This window comes from Phocoena phocoena, chromosome 17, assembly GCF_963924675.1.
Source record: "Phocoena phocoena chromosome 17, mPhoPho1.1, whole genome shotgun sequence".
Taxonomy (NCBI): Eukaryota; Metazoa; Chordata; class Mammalia; order Artiodactyla; family Phocoenidae; genus Phocoena; species Phocoena phocoena.
Genome location: NC_089235.1, coordinates 8,241,895 through 8,265,242, shown reverse-complemented (window position 1 = coordinate 8,265,242; position 23,348 = coordinate 8,241,895). Strand labels below are relative to the sequence as shown.

The window sequence follows — 23,348 nt, the reverse complement described above, 5'->3', positions numbered from 1 at the left end:
TTTGCACTGCTTCAAAATAGAAGTTTTTTTTCCCCCTCCTTTCTGTGTTAATGCCTACAGAATCCAAGGGTACAGTTATTTTTTAAGGGAATCATTTGGAAGGTCATTCCTTAAAGGCACCACATTTACTTCGGTTTCTCAACCATGAACACACAGAGTATAGAAACCCCCTAAATTGTTACGCTTCTCTCAACTCGCTAAGCTTTTTCACTGCTCCTGCAGAACGGTTCATATCAACATTTATTAGAATAATAAAACGTTAGTGCTGAAAGAGTCCTCAAGTGTCGCCCGGGCCTTCACTGTGTAGATGAAGTATCCCCAGGGGGCGGTGACCTCCTCAAGGTCACACATCTGGGAAGGAGGAGGTTCCAGACTTGGAGCCGAGTGTCAGGTTTGCAATAGTAACAAAATAATCACTCCGATAGTACGTCTAGGTACAGGTTCAGAGCTAAGTGCTGGACACATGGTAAACGGCTGAATCCTTCCGGCAGGCTTGTGAAGTGGGCACTACCACCACCACCACCACCACCACCATCACCATCACATTTAAGCAAACAGCCCCAGAGAGACAGAGCAGCTTGCTCTGGGCATGGACTTGTAATTGGCTGGGTAAGACTCAAGCAGACTCACTCCAACCCAAGTCCATATTCCTCGCCACTGTTTTTTACTTCTCTGTGATGGTTTCTTATTTTTTCCTTTTCTCATGTGGCTGGCCAGACTTGTAACCTGTTACTATATGAATTCATAAAGCACACAGGGTGTTAGTTTGCTGGAGCCGCTGTAACAAAGTACCACGAATGGGGTGGCCGAAACAACAAATTTATTCTCTCACTGTTCTAGAGGCCAGAAGACTAAGATCAAGACGTCCGCAGTGTTGGTTCCTTCTGAGGCCTCTCTCCCTGGCTTGTGGACGGTCGTCTTCTCTCCGTGTCTTCACATGGCCTTCCCTTGGTCTGTGTCCTGATCTCCCCTTTCTATAAGGATACCAGCCACACTGGATTAGGGCCAACTGATAGGACCTTATTTTATCTTAATTACCTCTTGAAAGACCCTGTCTCCAAATACAGTCACATGCTGAATCACTGGCGGGGGGAGCGGGGTCAGTCAGGGCTTCAGCGTATCAACTGTGTGGTGGGAACTCAAGTCAGCCTATAGCACAGCATGCCTTTTCCCAGTGGAAAACACCTGATTTAAAACAAATAGGCCTAGGGCTTCCCTGGTGGCGCAGTGGTTAAGAGTCCGCCTGCCAATGCAGGGAACACGGGTTTGAGTCCTGGTCCAGGAAGATCCCACATGCCGCGAAGCAACTAAGCCCATGTGCCACAACTACTGAGCCCGCGTGCCACAACTATTGAGCCTGCCCTCTAGAGCCCACGTGCCACAACTACTGAAGCCCGTGTGCCTAGAGCCCGTGCTCCACAACAAGATAAGCCAGCGCAATGAGAAGCCTGCGCACCGCAACAGAGTGGCCCCCGCTCGCCACAACTAGAGAAAGCCTGCGCGCAGTAACGAAGACGCAACACAGCCAAAAATAAACAAATTTATAAAAAAATAAATAAAACAAATAGGCCTAATTCTTGTAGGTATATACATCTTCATTCGTTACCAGGTACGAGCTGTTAAAACCAGAGAAACCTTTTCTCTGTGTCCTTTTAAGCCAAGCTCCAGAAAAGAAGAGCTGGTTCTGGCAGAGGACTTGTTTGCTTGCATTTCAGCCCCTCCTGGGAGCAGGACCTGACCTCACGGTCCATCTGTGTCCAGCACAGCCTGAGCTGCCGCACTGCCTGCCGCTGTGTCCAACAGAGCCGCTGCTGTGTGGAGCCGGGCGTCACGACTGAGCCGCCTGACAGCAGACAATGTGGTGGGCTTCGCAGATAAGAAGGCAGAAATCCAGCCTCCCCCAAAGGCAAGCAACGCACACACAGAGGCATCTTCCTTCTCAACTCACATTCTCCTTCATAAGGATGGAAAGTGGAGGGCAACTCTCTCGGGCCTGTTTTGTTTCCTTCTGATTTGATTTTTATACGGAAGGGTGAGTAGGCGCCCGAGTACAGGTCCTGGGTGTTGTCTGCCATCTGGAAAGCAAGGCACACGGGCGCCCAGGAACCCGGGGTAGCCTGGCAGGCATGCCATTCCGGCCCTGGGGCCGGCTTCCAGAAGCCAGAGAGGGAGGAAAGGACTTGTTTCTATCCTCTAGCTTTGTACGAGGACCGTGCGGCCAGGCCCAGACATATACTTGATTGCCCTGAATTTCTATCTATCAGCCTCCATCCTGATGAATGAGGGAAATAATTCATTCTACTAAAAACAAACACACACACTCATACAAGAATGGAGCAGATACAATGGGACAACCTTCCCTGTGGTACCACCGTCACGCAGGGTCCGTGTGCACAATGGTTGACATTGTGAACGTGTTTATCTTGTGCCCATCCTGCTCATTGTTCTATACGCGTTATCTCATCCAGTCTTCAAAACAGGCCTATATGGTGGGTGCTCTTTCCATCCCGACTTGTTGCAGTTGAAAAGGGGGGCAGTCATGATCGCTGGCTGTTACACAATGGAGAGAGGCATCCTCTATCCAGGAGACGCGTGGAGGACGCTCAGTTTAACTGTGAACTGGGTTTTCCTCTTCAGGGACTGGTCTTTCATCGGTTCTCCATTTCTAAGTGGCATTAAAAGCAATTCCCAGTCAACACAAACTTAATTTTCTGGTTCTCTTTCTCACCACCCTCTCAAAGAGGGAGTCAGATGCTTTGAAAACCAGATGAAACTTAGGGACACTCTTTCCAGAAAAACGCACACACACAATTGTGCGTCCAACTCCAGGATATCTGAGGCCACCTTCACGTCCCTCCCACAAAGCCCACCCACAGGCCCAAGTTAAAAGTCCTTGTTTTTTTTTTTTGTTTTTTTTGTTTTTTTTGGTGGTACGCGGGCCTCTCACTGTTGTGGCCTCTCCCGTTGCGGAGCACAGGCTCCGGACGCGCAGGCTCAGCAGCCATGGCTCACGGGCCCAGCCACTTTGCGGCATGTGGGATCTTCCCGGGCCGGGGCACGAACCCGCGTCCCCTGCATCGGCAGGCGGACTCTCAACCACGGCGCCACCAGGGAAGCCCAAAACTCCTTGTTTTAAAGCACAATTTTCCCCAAAGCAGGCAATTATAGATTTCAATTTATCAATTTACTCAAATAATTTTCCAATAACCATCCATTATTGTATCCTAAAATCAATTTAGAGGGGCGTGAACATTTGTTTTTTTTTAATGGAATAGGATACAACAGAGAAGAGTGCGTTAGAGGAAGTTAGGATATGTTATACTGTATGAAGTTTTGAAAAAAATTCATATCCAAATGTGAATATGTACCAGGTCCCAGTGCCACTCGTATTTCTCTCTGGTGTTTGAGGGCCAGCGCCCTGGAAGCCTCGCCGCCACCCAGACTCCCTCCTCCAGGCTCTGCAGTGCTCTTACCCACCAGCGTTTTCAGGACGGGCATCAGCCTCATTTCTGTGGGACGCTCCTTGCAGAGCCGTCACCCCAGCCCCTCCCTCAGTGCTTTTCAACTGCACCTCCTGTTCTGCTTGGCTAACTCGATAGATGAGGATGGTTTCATTTACTTTTGTTAAGACTTTTTTTTTATTGGAGTACAACCGCTTTACAATGCTGTGTTAGTTTCAGGATGATTTTAAAGTCATCCTTTACTGCGTGTCAATTCAGTGCCAGGCGCTAAGGACTTTGCACAGTCACAATTTCTAATCTTCCCACAGCACTACAAGGAAGGCATGTTTGGTGTTATTTTTATTTTTATTCCAAGTTTACAAACGACAGCGGTGAGGCTCAGAGGAGAACGGAACTCTGGCCGTGCAGGGCTGCCCCGCTGTGCATAGTGGCGTTGCCTGCCGGCTGTCATAACATGGTAGAAAGTTCTCTGGGTTTACAGTCCAAACACCTGCCTGCATGCTACTCTGGGATGGCTGAGCCTTAATAGCTTCCATCTCTAAACTCACGACTAACTTGCGGTTTCAAAGCTCTATCAGCTGAGATAACGCCTGCATTCGTGCTCTGAAATCTCGAAATCGCAGGCAGGTATATACTATTTACACGCACTGCGTCAGCAACACGCGAAGGGCCCAGAGAGCAAGGAGCCCGACTACACCCTTTGTCCCGCGTCGCCCCCCCGGCACACCCTCTAGCTGCACATTAAGTATTTGCCAACTGATGGTGGCTGCTTAAGAACAAGAATGATGCCTAGTATTCCCTCTCCCTAGCGAGCTTGAACAAAAGTGTCCTTCGTACACAAAAAGACTCCATGACGTTTGTCCTTGAGAGAAGAGGAGGCTTCTTGTAGGAAGCCCGGAGCACAGAATGGCTGCCTGAATCCACCAAGCAAGGGTGTCCAGGTCCAGGAGGAAATCGGCCGTGGGCACGGGCCGCGGGGATCCTGTCCTCGGCCCCGCCGCCGCCATTTTCAGATCACCGCTGGTGCACCAACAAGAAAAGAGGCATCACTACCACGTTCACGCAGGAGGGGCTGACGTGTGAGCCGCGCAGCTGACATTTCTAAACTTTTTTGGGGGGGTGGTGGTGGTGGCAATGATTCAGAAGCCCAGATGGCCTCGCCTTCGAGTTAATCGAGATCAATTCAAGCTGCTGGTGCTCTGGAAATGAGGCTGTCAGGTGCAGGGAGCTAAAATTACCTGGAGCCGAGGACAACCCATCGTTGTCCCCCCCCTCCTCCAGGATCTGTGGGCTCAGGCCCTCCTGAAGTATTCAATACATTTACACACAGCTGACAATCAACTGGCCAGGATATTGTGTACCTGGAACGGCTATTAAAACCGTAAGTCTGTCTAAACCCTCCAGTTACGGTGGATTTCTGTGTTTCCTTGAGGGCAGGGAGAGGCACCAGACTCCCGTCACCCGTGAGGATACATGTGCCGCGTCAGCAGCACGTTAGACAACGGGAGCGCTGCGACCAGTTCTCCCTTTTCCCTGCGCCTTAATGCCATACACCACCTGCAAGGTAAAATCATGCGCTGTCTGGTGCACACGGACGTACACAGAGAAATAAGTTCAAGCATTTGGGAACGTGTGGACTGGAGATGAGTTTTTGGCCATTTAGTCATTTGAGCTCCAAATACAAGGAGGAACGCCAGATGATTTGCAAAACTGCTTTTCTTCCTGCATCTATTTTCCACCTTGGTCGCCCAGTCCCCTCTCACCTTTCACAGGTCAGAGCTGTAGTGCTCCCAAACCACATTAAAAAGAACAACAGGGGCTTCCCTGGTGGTGCAGTGGTTGAGAATCTGCCTGCCAATGCAGGGGGCACGGGTTCGAGCTCTGGTCCAGGAAGATCCCACATGCCGCGGAGCAACTAGGCCTGTGAGCCACAACTACTGAGCCTGCGCTCTAGAGCCCAAGAGCCACAACTACTGAGCCTGTGAGACACAACTACTGAGCCTGCACGTCTGGAGCCTGTGCTCCGCAACAAGAGAGGTCGCGATAGTGAGAGGCCCGGGCACCGCGATGAAGAGTGGCCCCCGCTCGCCACAGCTGGAGAAAGCCCTCGCACAGAAACGAAGACCCAACACAGCCAAAAATAAAACAACAACAACAACAACATAAACACAAAAGCTTTTGTTTCTCTGACATTACAAACGGTATTTAGGTTTTCGCGGTGACTGTCCCCCACGGGAGGATTTTAATGGTAATAAACATTTGATACCCGAGAATCTCCTAGCAATGGACAGCTTTCTGGTTGAAACGTAAAGGGACACTTTCAGCTTTAATTGCATCCTGTCCTCCCCCCCGCAGGCTGTCCTGATGGCCAATGGTGTTTTTTTTCTCAAGAGCCGTCTGGAGGCTGAGGGGCAGAGCTGAGCCCCTTGTCCTTGAGTTGCCATTGCTGTGTTACTCTCTCTGTTTCCTCTCAGAACACACAGGCTTTGCACAAGATGAGGCTCGAAAGAAAAGGGGGTTCGGGGTTTGTTTGTAACTTTACGTTTTGGGGAGTGAGGGGGAAAGGGAGAATTTTAAACGGTTTCATGTAACCCTTCAGGCCACTGAGTCAGTCCAGCGGCTCCCCAGAGCAGGCCAGGCTGAGGCAGCAGAAACCCAGCGGCTGAGAAGCAGGCCAGCTTCGTCCAGCAAGAACAATGCCTCCGCAGTCAGACACGGTGGCTGCTCTCATTTTCCAGGGACACTTACAATCAGATGGAAAGGATCCCAGAGGCGCCTCGCAGGGCTTCCAGCCTCGTGAGAGAACAGGAGCTCTGCAGCTACAGATATGCAAATCCGTCCTGAGAGCCACAACTGCCCAGAAAAGCCCTGTAGGGGTGGAGGCTGCCAAGGCCGCGTCCCATCCCTGCAGGGACTTCAAGTCCCAGACTTAGCTGGGGCTGCCTGCTAGGGCCTTTCAGATACGCGATTCACTATCCAAAAATTCTAAGGAATAAGCTTCAAGAACGTGCAAAGACATTTAGACTATCAGTTGCGCAGGTTCTATCATAAAATCAGCATGGATGTAAATAAAGCAAGCTCGTAATTGTATACACTTTTTTTTTTTTAACTTGGACATCTTTCAGTCATCCCGTCCTGGCGTACTTTGGTCTTGCAACATGAGAGACTGCAACCTTCTGGCTTGTTCGCCAGATCACAACATCAGCTGTTATTAATAGAGTGTGTAGCTTATTCTATTTTAGGTTGGGAGTTTTTATTTAAGCTCACGGACTTGAATTAACAAGAACGGCAGGTTTATACTTCACACAGACAGCCCACTGCTGGACACGGCTTACACTGGAGGAGTCTAAATACTAGTTTTCGCCACCACACCTGTCTCAGCACTCAGACTTGGGCAAGAGATCCTGCCTCACCAGGTAAACGGCTGGTGGCAAGAACTCTGAGCTAACTCGCCAGGCTGTGCTGTGGGTTAACTCACAAGTGCCTATTACCAAACACAAATGCTGAATTCTAAAATGTTAAGAGCTTCCCGACTCCCAAGGAAACATGGTGAAACATGTTGAACACGATGAATTTTCCGTTCCAAGACGTGATGCGTGCTCCCCAAGCTATTAAATTTACAGCCCGCTTAGGTTTCAGTCACCCAGCCTACATTCAAGTTGAAGTCGCGTTAACTGCAGCTGACAATTAGGAGATGGTTTGGGGCTGCAAAGGATGTGAAGCTACTGCAGTACCTGGCTTGAGTCACGGAAAAGAATCGGGTTCCTCTCATTTGTAATTTTGAAATCAATCAAAATTCCTGTAATTTTCAGATCAAAATGCAGAGGCAGGCAAGGGACGATGGAGGAAACCACCAAGAGTAGAGTCTTAAGTGATTCCTAAACAATATTTTGACTTAGTGTTTCTCTTTATTATACCTTAGAAATAAATCGTATTATGCTGTCCTTCAGCTGTAACTCAGATTCACCATGACAGATTTATCTTGGAGCCCAGTAAAGACCTCACGAGTGAGAAAGGTTCACAGGAAGAAACATACTGGGAGACGGCACTACACTTAAATAACATGTCTGTATTGCGTTTGGAGATGGGTTCTGCCATCTTGTTCAGTTGATGAAAATTTCAACCAGTTTAGGAGCTACACAAATGATAAGAGTCAACCGTTCTGGAGCTAAAGATGTCAGATGAAAAAATATTTGAAATTTTAATTGTCATTACCCTTTTCTTCAATTTCATTTAAATTACATGGTAAACATTCATCAAGGAGATGCAAATTAAAAATCGACTCTACATTGGTAGATCCAAAATAAGATCTACAGACCAACAGGCCCATTAGGACGCTGGACCTACACTGCCAACACATATACACAGGGAGTTTTTTAGTTTTGGTCTACAGCATTAGGAAAGTTCAGCAAAAACCTTAGACATAGAAATGATTTATACAGCTCAAACTACTTTGAAAATCACCATTCTAACTCCTACAAGAAAAAAAATCTCCAAATTAGGTGAGTCTCCCAACAAAAAATTCAATGATGAAATACTTTCACTGAAGGAGTCTTACATTAGATTAAATATTCCGGATGGTAATTTATACATCTATTTTGCCAAATGTAGTTTACTTTACTATAAAATGTCTATAAAACGATGGTAAATCTTACCTGTGCTAAGAAAATACATAAAATTGCTCATTAGAGAGCCAAGTTGAATGAATAAGGTATATTCTAACTTTTAAGTGCTTGTTAGTAGAGGTCATTTGCATTGCTTTGCTTCCTAATTTAAATTATTGCTGGCTCTGGAGGCGCAATGATGCTCACTGCACACGCATCACTTCAACGATGCACACGCCTTCTTACCTCCGCTACCTGCTGGAGACAATCGCGGAAAACTCTTCCCAGAGATAATTAACAAAGAATTTTCATTGAACTGAAAAGATAACTTTGTAACAGGGCATGGATGGAAAGATTTCTGTTCCTAGCACCTTTTCTATGAACACTAATCATGGAATTAAAAAAAAAAAAAGTGTATGTTCTTCATCTGTTGGTTTTACCTTCGGGCTAATCCTGAAAAGTTAATTCAAGTTATTCACTTAATGTAAATTGGAGGCTCTATTTCTTTAAAACATAGCCCAAATCCATTTACTGCTTTCCGTCTCCATTGCTACCTACTGCCTTGATCCAAGGCTGCTGCAACAGTCTCCTAAATGGGGCTCCTGATTCCTCTTTACAAGTCATTTTTTTCACATTGCAGCCGTAGTGATTATTTTTTTAGAAACATGAATATGATATCACTTCTCTGCGTAAAACCTTCCAAGGAACTTTCTATGGCACTTAGAAAAGAAATCCAAATCCTCCACCAGTACCGGTTTGGTCCCTAGACCCCAAATCTTCTAGGCAAACAGGCTCCCTGCCCCTGCTTCCTCCAAGCTCACTGTCAACACAGGACGTTTGCACTGGCTCTTCCATTTGCCTGGAACATTCTCCAACCAGCTCTGTCTGGCCACTGCTTCTCATCACTCAGGTGTAAGCAGAGTTGTCCCCTCCACAGACCTGAGCACCCCATCGCCTTATTTAATAGTATTCCTCCATCTACAAAAATTGTATTTGTATCTGTGTATCACCTGTCTCTTCCTATTAGCATATAAGCCCAATGACAGCAGGGCCCTTGGTTTTCGCTATATTCTTGCCACTAAAACAGTACCTAGCACACAGCACCCGGTAAATGTTTGTTGATGAATGCTAATCACCCCAGCGCAGTGATTAAGTGCCTAGGGTTGAAATACCCCAGAAGTTAGATCAATCTGAGTTGAAATACCAGGTTTGCTATTTGCTAGCTCTGAGGCTGAAGTTAATCTTTTCCAAAGACTTGACTTCTTCATAAAATAGAAACATTCATGGGGCAAGATGAATCCAAATTTAAATGAGGTAACTGGGACTCAAGTTTGCCTGGTCAGAGATCACACTCTTCTTCCAGGTTCTGCTTCATATAGACTGCCTCTTAATCCCCAATCTGAGATTTAAGGTCCCTTATGGAGGGGTAAGGTGGGGGGGGGGGGGAAACGTAAAAATACAAAAGCCCTAGACACTTCAAAACATCACTAAATAACTATTTTATTTCAGAGACCAGAGTGCAGTATTTCAAGAAACTGTAAGGAAGCTCTACTGTTAGACAGCCTGGGTTCAGATCCAGCTCCTGTACTTACTGCTAGCCAGTTACTTAAAGTCTCCAAGTCTCTGCTTCCCCCTGGAAAGCAGCACTTCCCTCACAGAAGAGAAGTGACGGTGAAACAGAAACGCCATGGAAAGCACTGAGCACCTCAGTGCTTAATTTATACAAGCACGTGACGAACACCGGTTATGAAGAATCAGACTGAATTTAAAATATTTCTTAGGCAAATTCGAGATCTCACGTCGAGAATTAATTCCATTAGGAAAAAAAACCACAAACAAATGCATTTTTTGCGTTTGGGAACTTGCATGACTTCAAGGCCACCTTCACAGGTAAATCCCAGACGACTCAGGGCCAGCTGCTGACCTACCTATCACATCAGGGTTCCTTCTGGCCACAAGCAATTGATGCCTCTGCTTTGAAGATCGTCATTGTTCTCAGCATCTTCCTTTAACCGGGACAGAGTCACATCGTGTGCTCTATTTACAGAAGGTCATAGGAAAACTTCCAACGCTATAAAGAATTTCAGAAGAAGCCCCTTTAAGACTCACTTTGTGAAACATATTCCCCCTACCTAAGGTCCTATTTTAAGGCTTAAAAAGTCTTTCAGTTATTTAAATATTTAAGTTCTTTATACTTTGTGGAAGTCTAGTCTTATTTTCCACGTTTGAAGAATTCTGTTCCCGAAGCTATTCTTTTAAAAAAATTCTTTTTAAATTTAATTTTATTATTGTTTTTATTGAAGTATAGTTGATTTACAAAAGGCACTCTCCTGCCCGCGCACTACCCAGGCGCTCTTCAAGAAAGAAGAGTCACGGTGACGTGACAGGTGAAGCCACCACGGGGCGTCTAAGGTGGAGGCTTCACGGAGCTCTTTTTCCAGAATCATCACGGGTATATTTTCATCTTGCGATGCTAATTCACGGAACCTCGTTATCTAAAAGGGACTCGGACAGCCCGTCTCGTGCCACGTCGGGCGGGGGGCGTCCCGGGGGCGGCGTGCAGGGAGCCACCACAGACCACCCTCACCCTCTCTTCCCCTCCTTTTTAACTGCAGGGACACGGGGCTTTATGTTTGGTCAGGTGACATTACAAGGTGAAAACAGAGCAGCTCAAACTCTAGCTTACCTTGAACATCAGAGGTCATGAAGGAGTGCACGAACCAGCGGCTCCCAGCCCGTGCGTGCGCGTACCTGCACGTGTGCGTGTGCGTGCGCGTACCTGCATTGCGTGCGTGCGTGCGTCCTCGCGCTCGCCTGCGCTTGCTGCAGCGGGTCCCTGCTTGTTCTACGCGGGGCTCCGTGACGCTGGCACCGAGCCCGGGTCCTCAGGACACCAGAGTGCCTTCGCGTCCCTTGCTGACACCACGGCATTGTGTTTTTCTACCCATTAACCGAGGATAAATGACCCAGATATTGTGCCTATTAAAGCCTCATTTTTCTTTTGACCCTTTGTTCCTCGGTGTACCACATTATCAGACGCTGCACACGTTTTTTAAGTAGTCTCGGCCTCGGGTGACCTTTTGAGGGAGTAATGGGAGGTTTCTGCGTGTGGTTCTGTTGAGATATCTGGAGTGGAATTATGTCAAGGTAATGTGAGGTTTTTCTTCCAGTCTAGGCGGAAGACAATCAGCTGAGCGTATTACCAACAGCTAATCTGGTATAGGAGGATATATCAAGAAACGGTACAAAGGCCAGAATGCTGTATTTGCATCTATTGCGAATACAAAAAATAAGAGTGAAACCAGTTCCCCTCCCCTACTACATTCTATGATGACATCTCTGCATATCATGGGTCACTTTTATTAAAAGCATCATTACTACAGTTGGCAGCAATTTACATTTTATCTTACATGATAGCAGTTTTCAAAGGAAAAAAAAATAAAAGGACATCACAACAAAGAAAAACAAGACATTTACAAAGTCATGTCTGTAAACTTCAAGGCTAGTTTAGAGCTGAGGTAATGCTGTTTTAGCTTGTGGCTAAAGTAACGAAGTCCTTTAATTTAAAAAAGGTACCTGATTCTCTCTTCTCTCACTCTTTATTTATTCATCTATTTATTTTGTTTATACCAGTGCATTACAAGACCACGAGACAATGGAACTGCAGTTCTGTCTGGCAAGAACCCTCCCAGTAGGTTAATTTCCAAAGGGACCCTTCACATTCAACAGCTGCCTTATTATTGCTGCGCCTCGGGACAGAGACGTTCACACTAAGGTGGAGATTGTCAGAGTGTGTGGATGTGTGTGATGCGCAAGTGCGGGAACCCCCGTGTAGTCAAAAAGGGAAACAAATGAGCAAGGATGATATGTATGGTAAATTTCATCTTGACCTTCACAGCAAAAAAATTAAAATTAAAAAATTAAATATATAACTTCATACTTCCTTTGAGCAGCACTTCCTTCCATTCGTGCCACTTGGTTACAAATTGCTCTTTATTATAATACCAATGGTACCAAAAGAAAAGGAAAAGAAAAAAAAAAAAAAGCAGAGCATTATGTAAGTTTCCTTAAAAAGACACGATCATCTCTCAAATTTCATCTCTCCTAGGGATAATAAATAATGCACTGCACAATACTTAATGACCAAGATACCTTTTGACACACCTGTATAACATGACTTGGACTTTTTTTTTCTTTTGCTACACTATGTTACAGAACAGCTTATAAAACTAGGTATGAACATTAACTGTGAGTGTAAACAGTAGGACTACCACTTGTCAAAAGTTTTAAACACTTTAACTGAAAACTGGTACTGGTTATCCATCATTTTCATTGTTTTCTATTTCGTCCCCCCCGTCGAGTGAGTCTAGCTCTTCGCCCTGTGCTATCTCGTCTTCTAAGACTGAGGACTCCGCCGTCTTGTCCAGGCTCTCCTCGGCGTCGCTGCCCTCGAGGGTCTCCTCTTCCTGAAAGGCGCCCCCCTCGGCCTTGTCGGGAGCCTTGTCGTCGCCGGAGCCCACGGCGTTCTGCAGTCCCGCCAAGGCAGGGAAGCCCGGCAGCGTCAATCCCCCCAGTCCCGGAGGTAGAAACATGGACGGGTAGAAGAGGCCCGGGGCCATGGTGGACAGGAGGAAGGGGTTGAAGGCGAGCGGGTTGGAGGGCAGGCCGGCCGGGGCAGTAGCAGCACCAACAGATCCATTCGCAGAGTCCGGGCCCTGAACGGCGTCTGTGCTTTTCTCCGAGTCCTTGTTCTCGTCCTCGTTCTCGTTGCCCTTCTCCTCCGCTTTGCACGCGCCATCTTCCGGCTCCGCGGGGCCGGCCGCGGCCGCGGTGTTGCCGGCGGCGGCGGCTGCAGCTGCGGCGGCGGCGGCGGACAGCGGGGTGTTGAGCAGCCCGCCCAGCCCGAACATGCTGGGCAGGCCGGCCACGCCCGGCAGCACCAGGGGCAGCACGGCGGCCGGGTTCTTGGTGTCGCCTCCGGCGGCGGCGGCAGCGGCTGTGGCCGTGGCCAGTCCCGGAGGGAAGCCCATGAGGCCGGCCAGCTGCAGAGACTGGAGGTTCTGGAGGCTCTGCAGGCTCGTCAGGTCCATCCCAGCGAACAGGCTGTTCACCAGCAGGGGGTTGATGCCCGACGTGGAGGCCACGGCGGCGGCGGCGGCGGCGGCGCGGGCGATTTCACTTTTGGGCCTCCGTCCCCGCCGGCTCGCCCCTTCTCCCCGCACCACGGGTCCGGTGAGAAGACGGTCAAACATCGACTCAGGAACGAAACCCTGAAAGTGAAGGGAGAGGCAAACAGGGGCTATCAAAAGCTTCGGAAGAAAACCTCATTTCCACGCGGGCCTCTGTGATGGACTGAACACTGACATTCGTAATGGAAATACACAAGCAATTATTTCCATTCTAGAAGCTCAAGGAGCAGACCTCGGAAAGCAAAACTTCTCTTTTTTAGCATTACACAGCTCACCGAATTACGCTGAATTGCAGAAAAAAATGTTAAAGGCTGCTCTATCGGTGAGGTGAATGTCAAGATATCTGCATCCATAGCTAACTCGAGAAATGGCACATCAGAAGGAAGTGGAAAACTATGGAAAATTTAAAGTTATATTTTAGTATCTACCCTGGAGAAACAAAAACTCATGTTCACACAAAAACCTGTACATGAATGTTTATAGCAGTTCTACTCATAATTGTCAAAGTCTGAAAACAGCCCAGATGTCCTTCCATGGGTGATGGGTAACCACACCCAGGGGTACATCCACACACAGGAGCCTGAGCAGCAGCGAAACCTGTGACACATGTAACCACTTGGATGAATCTCAGTGTGATGAGTGAAGGAAGCCGTCTCAAAAAGGGTACGTAATTTATGCTTCTGTTTAGGTGACATCCTCAAAGAGACAAAACCTCTAGGGATGGAGAACAGATCAGGGAGTGGTTGCCCTGGGCTAGGGGTGGGGACAGAGGATAACACAAAGGAATTCGGGGGAGGCACAGAACTGTCTGTATTCTGATTATGGTGGCCAGTCAAGAAACCATCCGTGTGTGAAGACTGATAGAACTGTACACCAAAAGAAAAATAAGCACTTTTACTGTATACTTTAAACAGACAGACAAAAAGAAATCAAGACGTTTAAACACATTAGTTTAAAAAAGAAACAGTGAAATTAATGCTTAGGTGGAACTGCTGTATTTTTTCATTTGTTTATTTTAAAATCAGAAATCACAGTTAATCTTAAGGATCTCAACCCCCATAAATTCCGTTCCACAGATGCTGTTAGCCACGTTTACCTGGGGCATTCCTCCCTGGAGCAAGTCTGCCTCTAAGACTGTGAATGTATATTTCTATACAATCCCTTTAAATCAGAGCTGTCAAATTAATCCACCTTGGTGGATTAATGACATATTGATACAAGGAATGATGATGTATTAATGATGTATGAAAATGATGCATTATGTCAACTCCTTTAAGCCAAGAATAAGTTATCATTGAATAATTAATGGCCCACAGAAAATAAAGAAAAACTCAGGAAAACAGTTTTGTACAGATACTTTTCTGGACAGAAAGGCAGAGTCTGTACTTACAGACTGCTTGACTATATCGGTCCAGTCTGGGGCAACTGCAAACTCGGGGTTTTCTTCCAGCCACCGGGGTAGATCCTTCATCGGAGGCGCCATAGCTCCACCCATCTAGGGAGAGGCGTTCGGAAAATGATTTAGAAAACAGACAAATTCTTCCCTCTCCCCCTCCCGTCTGTATATCTACACATATACATACACAGACCATATAAATATACATGTATTCTGGAAGAAACAGGATTCTTTTCCCCTATAAAAGATGTCAGAATAAAACACTTCTTTCTGGGAAAAGAAATCACATAGAGATCAATTCCCTTTCCCAATGTTTACCTTCTTCCCATTTCGTTTATTGACAACAGGCACCCTTTCTTCTCCTGTCAAAGTGTTTATATCCAATTTATTAGGGTTTCGACACCTGTGTCGTTTCTGTTTCGGTTTCTGAAATGAGGAAAACAGCACATCTGCATTCTTCTGCAAAAAAAACAAAAAACATATTTAGTAAAATTGTACTTGGTACTTATTCTTTCCTATATAAATGACAAACAGAACAGTCAAGCCATTTTCAATTACTATGGAAGTTTCAAGAATCATTTTAATTATTAGAAACCGTAGTTTCCTTTGAAAGGAAAGACTATTCTCTTTTTCCTTTACTTAAGGAACAAACTTAGAAGCGGAGAGCATGCTTTTCCTTTTATCTCTCAATAACTTGCTTAAAATCTTTTCTTCACATGTTTAACCAAGTCATGGTATTTGAAAAGGAAACTTTCTCTGGTACCTTTGCTGATCTCTACTCAGAGACTTGAGTGGATACAGAGGTGATCTCACATCTACGACATGCGACTGTACATGAGGAGAAACAACCCAAGGGATAAAAGAGCCTTTGCAGGAGGGTGCATTCTGAGTGGCAGGAACTCAACAAGATAAAATGTAAACTCCTACACTTAAGTTTTCAAAAATTCAGGGCTTCCCTGGTGGCGCAGTGGCTGAGAGTCCGCCTGCCGATGCAGGGGACACGGGCTCGTGCCCCGGTCCGGGAAGATCCCACATGCCGCGGAGCGGCTGGGCCCGTGAGCCATGGCCGCTGAGCCTGTGCTCCGCAACGGGAGAGACCACAGCAGTGAGAGGCCCGTGTACCGCAAAAAAGAAAAAAGAAATTCAAACACATAAGTTATAGGACATAAGACATGTGCAGAACTAGCTCGCAAGCAGTTTAAGTGACAAATCATCTGGAGATCCTGTCTCATGTTTAATAAACGGCATTGAGTGTTAGCTGTTTAAGAAAGAAGCTAAAAAGTCTTGGGCTGTGTTAGCGGCTCAGATCTCTGCAGTAACAGCTTCCTAATATTCTGTGCTAGGCAGACCCTGTCCAGAGACCAATTAGAGCACGTTGGGGAGTGTCTTCCCAATAACGAGACCCCCCTGGAAACCACGCCATGTGAAGAGTAACAGAAGAAAACCCACATCTATTTGGTGGGAGAAGGAAAAAGCAAGGAAATGCATACTAGGCGTCTTCAAAGAAGTACAAGGCTGCCCTTCACGTACGACAGACCTGAAGCTAGTTTCTCTAATGTAGAATATACAATGACAAAAGCTGGGAAACGTCCGAGATGACGAGACAGTCAAGTGAAAGGCAGAGGGACCAGGGATTGCTCCGTCGCACGGGAGAAGGAAATGGACTGACTGAGCAAGGATCCTCCCAACTCTACACTCTGTGATACTCACTGGTACGTAACTTGGCATATCAACAGTGTAAGCGGGATGCAGCTTCAGCCATTCGACTAAGTCCTTATTTTTAGGAGCTTCTTCCCCCACCAGCCTAGTCCCATCTTCGAGATTTATAACAGGGATCCGCGTGTCTGGGTCCAGCTGTCCAGGAGAAGGAATGTTTCTTGTAGGTGGGGTCTCTATATCTTCTTCAAAAGCTTTGGTCACCTCAGCATCCTCCTGCAGAAAGTTGACAATGGTCGGAATTCTCACATGAAGAGAGAGATCCTGACAACATCCTAGCCCCAGGAGACGCCAGCCTAGCATAATGGATCTCTGATCATAAAGGGAAGAAAGTTACTTGAAACAACGGCGGTTTGGGAACAGCTATGAAATGAGAAGATGGAACGTGTATCCTTCTTCACACTGTAGAATTAGTAATGGGGTAGAAAATTCACAGTCCATCGCCGCTCCATGCTTGAGATCTTAAGCAAGCCGCTAGGAGCATGACACAGGCAGTGGAGCCTGAGCCCGATACGTATGAAAGGTAGCCTCTCAATCTCCTTTGGGGATCCCTGGATAGCATCATTAAAGAAATTATAATTAAAGGAATGTTCCCAAAGCCAGTTTATACCTAGCTCTGTGGCACTTTGTGGTCAGCACACTTTTGTCAGTAGTACAATAGCTCATGTGAGGCGTGTGTGGCAACATGGAAAGATCAATGCTAACTGGAGTTGAGTTAGAGCTGAGACTCTACCATCGCCCAGCCACTGGTCCTCAAACTCTGTTATTTCAACCTGCAGACATCTTCAGTGAGGCCCATCTGTCCATCCCTACCGTTCCCGCTTTGGTTCAGGTCTCCGTCACTGACCACCTGTATCACTGCATTACTCCTGAACGGTCCACCTGATTCTAGTTCCACCCTTCTTTAATCCAACCTCCACTCTGCTCCAAAATCATGTTACATCATTCCCCTGTTTAAGCCATTTTGATAAGTGAACCCGCATCACCTTCAGGATAAAATCCAAGTTCTTTAGCATAAGAATCACAGCCCTCCGTGATTTGTAGCCTACCGCGTCGGCAAGGCCAGCTCTGCCGAAGCTGCCTCCTCACCAAATTCCCTGGCCAGTAACTTTCAGTTCACCAGACACGACAGGCTCTCTCTGGCCTCAGTCCCTTTGCACACGCTCTCCCCGCCCCCTCTTTTCAAATGACTTACCCCCATACAACCTTCAAACTTTCACCAAGGTATGACCAACTCCAGGGAAACTGCCCCACCTGTTTCTCCCCATATCCACCTCCTCCAGTCCCATTCTTCCTTTGGGTTTTCAAAGTACCCCAGGGACTTCTCACAACAGTGGTATGTTGTTATTTATCTGTCACCCATCTTATACACTGAGTTCTCTGGTGCAAGCACCCGTCGGGCCTTTATTCTTCGCGTCCCCCGTGCCTGGCACAGGGCGGGGTTGGCTCTCACAACTTACTTACTTTTCACGGCTGCTCAGTGGGCTCCAGTTTGAATGCTAACACAAGATTTTGGGATCTGTCTTGTTCCACACAAGTAACCTTGCCGACCTCTATACCTCTTCACTACTCAGTTTATTTACAGACCAATCAGCATTCTCCTTGTGTTTAATGTGCATGTACATAACCCTCTATAACACCAAATGAGGAATCCCCAAATTCCAACAGTTAAGAGTTAAAAAAAAATATATATATATTAAAATACATTCTCTTAACATCTGTTAGGAGATTTGAGCCAGGTTGCTAAATATGCCTTCAGGGAAAAAAACAAATTCCTAGGGACAGCTTAAAATACGTGAATGAATGAAGTCAGCCGTGACTATTTAATATAGGGTGTGTAACTACAATAGGAAGAAGCACTTGGTCGCGCTGACTGTTAATCCCTGACGCTGGGTCCACAGACAAACGTGAGATTCAAATTGAAAGACAGTAAATGAAGCCGTGTGTGAGCTGCAGGAACTCCCCGATTTGTTGATGTTTGTTCAGTGAACAAAACCTATCAAAGCATCAGCGTGGTTCCCAGCAGGAAGCTAATGGCTGGCGATGCCACTTTGGGGACCACACACCTAGAAATGGCGTTTTAACTTAGGGAAAAAACAATCACAGCTGATCCACTGTGAGGTGTATTTTTCAAGATTCTAGAAGTAGTCAGATGATCGACAAAAATGACCATTACTACCACTGGTACATTTGTAATGAGTTTTGAAAATTACCTTTTAACCACCCGGATGCTTCTGGTTTAATCAGACCCCGCTAGGGGGCAAGTTTCAGTGAAGGCTATTTTGTCACTTCGAGACTCTAACTTGACCACGCCTTCCCTACTCTTTTATTAAGTTTCCTCTAAATTCAAGAAATAAAAACTGGGGAAAGGGCTTCCCTGGTGGCGCAGTGGTTGAGCGTCCGCCTGCCGATGCAGGGGACACGGGTTCGTGCCCCGGTCCGGGAAGATCCCACATGCCGCGGAGCGGCTGGGCCCGTGAGCCATGGCCGCTGAGCCTGCGCGTCCGGGGCCTGTGCTCCGCAACGGGAGAGGCCACAACAGTGAGAGGCCCGTGTACCGCAAAAAAAAAAAAAAAAAAAACTGGGGAAATAATAATAGGAATGAAATAAGGAAAAACATATTGAAACAAACGTCTCCCCTCGGCGTTTCCCAAACTGTGTCCCGCCGCCCAGGGGATGGGCCGGCCGCCGGCATCCCATCTCCTCGGGCAGGAGCTCCAGCACCTCTGTGCTGATTCGGGTTTCAAATCCAAAGGCTTACAGTACCTTGTACCAGTTTCAGCGCTTTAAAAAGACCTCGTGTAATCGGGTTCTCTGGGGTGAAACCTCATCGTTAGCTGGGCGGCACTTTTGAGGCGAGTGGTTGAAGCGGGTTAAGGAAGACAGTTATTTTGACTACACTGCACTCATTTCCTTTGAATTGAAGAAGAAAACGACATATTTCTTGCAAACCTAAACTAGCACAGGTCTCAATTCAGTTGAGATTTTTAAAATATCTGCTTCTGGAGGCAAGAGAATTTGCAATCCCTAGCTTTGCATGCGAACAAAAATCTTAAGTCTGAAACGGAACAAATCTAATAAACGCCAGGCCCCAAACAGATGGATACTTTTAAGAGCAGAAGCTTTTTCCACCTCGAGGGTTCAGAGCTAACGATTACAGGCTCAGAAGAACATGTTTTTGTTTTGGGCTACTCTTCCGAGAGTGATCAATACATTAGGATCTTGGGCAGAATAGGTCCTCAAGCTACCCATGGTTCAGGCCGAGTGATCTGCGTCAACGCTCAACACAGTTTTCCGGCTCAGAACCACGACTCTGTCCATCGCGACTGCTTCTTTAGCGGAAGGGGCCGGCTTTCGCGCCGCGTCACCGAGGGGCGCGTGCCGGGACCCGGGCCGCCGGCGCGGGCACGCGGGGAGGAGCCAGCCCCTGGACTTACTGCACTCAATGACGTCCGTTTGTGGCTCATGAACAGCAGGTCGAGGCCCTCCACGTTTTTCCTCCTTCCCCGCCTCCTCTTCATGGGAGGCTCTCCGTCCACAAGGGAGCCGTTGAGCAGATGCCTGGCGGGCGTGCGGGACAGGCCTGCCTGGAGCAGCTCCATTTGAGTCTTAAAGGCATCAGACATGGGCGCCGAGACATTAGGCAAGATAAACTTTGAAGTAAGAGATGAAAAATTTGAGGTAGAGCTTGCTGCCTCTCTCGAGGCCTTTGATAAATCGACAACTTTCTCTTGTCCGTTTTCCGAGACCACCTGATTCTCCCGCAGCTGGGCAACCATCTCCATGAGGTTTCGCCGCTTGGCAGCTCTTTCGGCCTCGATTTCGATCTTTCTCCTCCTCCTCCTCCTCTGGCGAGGGACGGAGAGGTTGAGGGCGTCTTCCTGTTGAGAAATCCCAACACAAGAGTGAGCCAAAACTGCACCTGCTGCACGGGCCGGCTCGCGGAAAGCGGGAACGAGAAGCTTAAGGAATTAAACATCCGAGGCTACTGAACGGAGCTGAGGAAACAGCCGCCTCCTTAGTTCTCAGCAGGACCAGCGAACACACGCTTCCAAACCGAGTCAAGGGAGCTTATGTTTAAGCGGCACCAGCAAAGCGCTCTAACTGACCTTGGACAACTGAGGGGAAGCGGTGAGGTCCTCGCTGCCGCTGATGCTCGCCTGGCCCACCATGGAGAGCTCGGCCAGGCTCCTCTTCTGCAGGGGGCTGTCGGCAGTGGGGGGCGTGTAGCCGGGGATGAGGCCCTGGAAATCAAACATCTGGCGCCTATTTACCGGCCATTTGCCTTTCAACACTGCTTCACAGATGTTGTCTAATCGGTTTATCATTACTCGATCCTGGAGGGAGAAGAAAAGCCACACGAAACTGTAACAAAGACCTGGTGAAAATTACGGGATGAATACATCCACTGAGACGCTGAAGAGCAGAAAAGGCTTAAAAGCAGACGGGCGAGCGAAAAGCAAAAGTAAACAAAAAGCAAACAAGCATGGAAATAAACCAAACCCACCAGAACCACTTTACTCTGGTGCGAGGCCTGAAGGTGACCGCAACACATAAGACAGCATTTTTCAATTATGAACAATGAATCACACAAACGAGAGAACGTTACCTAACCACCACCTCTAAAATGTCCCCATGTTTTACAAGTAACTGTTGTGTAGGCTAAAGATTGTTGGTGCATGTCAGCAGGTGACAGTGGAAGCCTGCAGTCAGCTTCTCGACGCTCTGGCGCTTCAGTCCCCAGGCTGGACTGCAGCCTGTCCCAGGAAGTGGGACATCATTAGCGTCACTATTAATAAAGTTCAGCATTACGAATGGGCACCAACCTAGGAACACCTAATGAGCGTCAATTTGCATCTCCTACCTATTATCACTTCAAGTTTCATTGAAGCGTGTCCTTTAAAAATGTCTAATTACAGCTCTTAGACCCAGTTTCCATAGATTAAAAGCCTGCTACTATAGACCTTTCGGCTTACCTGGGAAGCTGCCTTCTCAACTCAATAAGGCAGACTAGCAAAACAGGGGAAATAAGGGAGCATACAGAGGAAAAAAAAAATGTCTCCGATAGTACACTCTTCAGTTAAAAATTTCACATTGTTTCCTTCACAATTAATACTATGGGAGAGCAGCCTGGGGATGAGTCGAAGGAAGCCTTTTCTGTGTTTGTTTTAAACCAGACAGCCCTGTCATGGTGATTAGGATGATTCTCTCTCCACCCTGAGAAACAGACCCAAATTACACAGGGATTTATTATCAAATTATGCCAGTTAGCCAAAAAAGTAATTTCTACTTTGTTCTTGGGTTATAGATAACTACATTTGGAATTATCTCATAATGTATGCGAGCAAATGGGCCAACGCCCACCCTCTCCCCAGTTCAGAAGATTACAGGGTTCCAAATGTATGAAGTTGTCTTAAATCTGAAGGTTCTGCTTCAGGATTTAAAAGAAACCCAAAACACACAGTTTTTAAAGTACACACAGGTTCCATCGGGCATTGTTGTTGGGATTACAAAATGGTACAATGGCTATGGAAAACAGTATAGAAGTTCCCCCCCAAATTAAAAATAGAACCATCACATGATCCAGCAATACCACTTATGGGTATGTTTCCCAAAGAAATGAAAGCAGGGTCTCAAAGAGACATTAGTCCATTCACATTTACTGTAGCACCATAATAAGCCAAGAGGAGGAAGGTACCCAAAGGTCCCAATGATGGATGAACGGATAAAGAAAATGTGGTATATACACACGATAGAATATTATTCAGCCTTAAAACAGAAGGAAACCCTGGTACATGCTTTGACACAGATGGACCTTGAGGACATTACACTAAGCGAAGTAAACCAGTCATAAAAGAACTAGTATTGTATGGTTCCACTTGTATGAGGCACATCTAAGCTAAAGCAGTCAAGTTCACAGAAACAGAAAGTAGAATAGTAGCTGTCTAGGGGCAGTGGGGCAGGGGAGTTGATCTACCGGGAAGGAGTTTCAGTCCTGCAAGATAAAAAAAAGTCCTGGGGGTCTCTTTTACAGCAACCTGAAAATATTTAACTCTACCCAACTACACACTTAAAAACAGTCAAGATTGTAAATTTCATGGTATGTGTTTTTTACCACAATAAAAAATTCTTTTTAAAAAAGATTCACACATTTTATTTTGTCAGAGGGGTGAGTCTTTTGAAACAATAATCCGTAGACGGTACTAGACAAATAATCTAAAACACCGCGAGGAAGCAAAGATCCTTACGAACAGTTCTTTTTTCTTACTCGCTTTGCTTCCTGGCACCTTTCCTATCCTATCAAAAAAGTTATTCCACAGAATTTTTTCTTTGGGCTTTCCCAGATCATTCTTTTAAAAACACAAGAAAAATCTACAATCTTCATACACTGTGTCAGAGTTTACCTTAAAATTAGTTGAAAAATCAAGCTAGAATGATTTCCTCCACCCTATTCTTTTTTGGTCACCAAAACAACAACAAAACCCCACCGACCTTAGGCCAAAATGAGAAGGCAAACGTTCTTTCATGAAGGAGCTGAGCTACGGACGGATCTCCATCCTCCATGTAGAATCCGTCTCGGGTCTCATCCCTAGCAGTGCTCATGGAAGCATTGCTCTCTTCATCAAAATTCTTCCCTCTCGAGACAGTTCCTGCTGAGAAATGAGTTAATGTGCATCGCTCACGACCAGCATATCGCTGGAAAGGGAGTGTAGAAAAGACATGATTTAATATCTGAATGCTGATGAGCTCCATTTTATCGAGTACCTACTGCGGCTACAATGGTATTAGGCATGTTACAAGTCTTGTCGCTTAAAGCTTGCAAGGGCCCTTTCACGTAGATGGTGTCATTCCTGTTTTACAGATGAGGAAGTAGAGGCTTAGGGACCTTACGTCTCACTAGTCGTCAGGCATCCTGCGAACAAGTCTCACAGGCGGCTGAATCGACAGCCAAACCTCTGACCCAGCAGAGCCTCTGTTCCTC

General features: G+C 46.7%; 1 protein-coding gene across 1 annotated transcript in view; it reads right to left on the bottom strand.

Annotated features, from left to right (window-relative positions):
- Positions 1-12,381: 12,381 nt before the first annotated feature.
- Positions 12,382-23,348, bottom strand: part of CHD7 (chromodomain helicase DNA binding protein 7) — a 119,626-nt gene continuing 108,659 nt past the window's right edge. Inside the window, exons 31-37 of the mRNA XM_065895739.1 lie at positions 22,859-23,019; positions 20,476-20,703; positions 19,804-20,247; positions 16,361-16,582; positions 14,969-15,109; positions 14,645-14,749; positions 12,382-13,335 (exon numbers count right to left, since the gene is read on the bottom strand). Coding sequence (XP_065751811.1) covers positions 12,382-13,335; positions 14,645-14,749; positions 14,969-15,109; positions 16,361-16,582; positions 19,804-20,247; positions 20,476-20,703; positions 22,859-23,019 — 2,255 coding nt within the window. The remainder of the gene's footprint in view (positions 13,336-14,644; positions 14,750-14,968; positions 15,110-16,360; positions 16,583-19,803; positions 20,248-20,475; positions 20,704-22,858; positions 23,020-23,348) is intronic.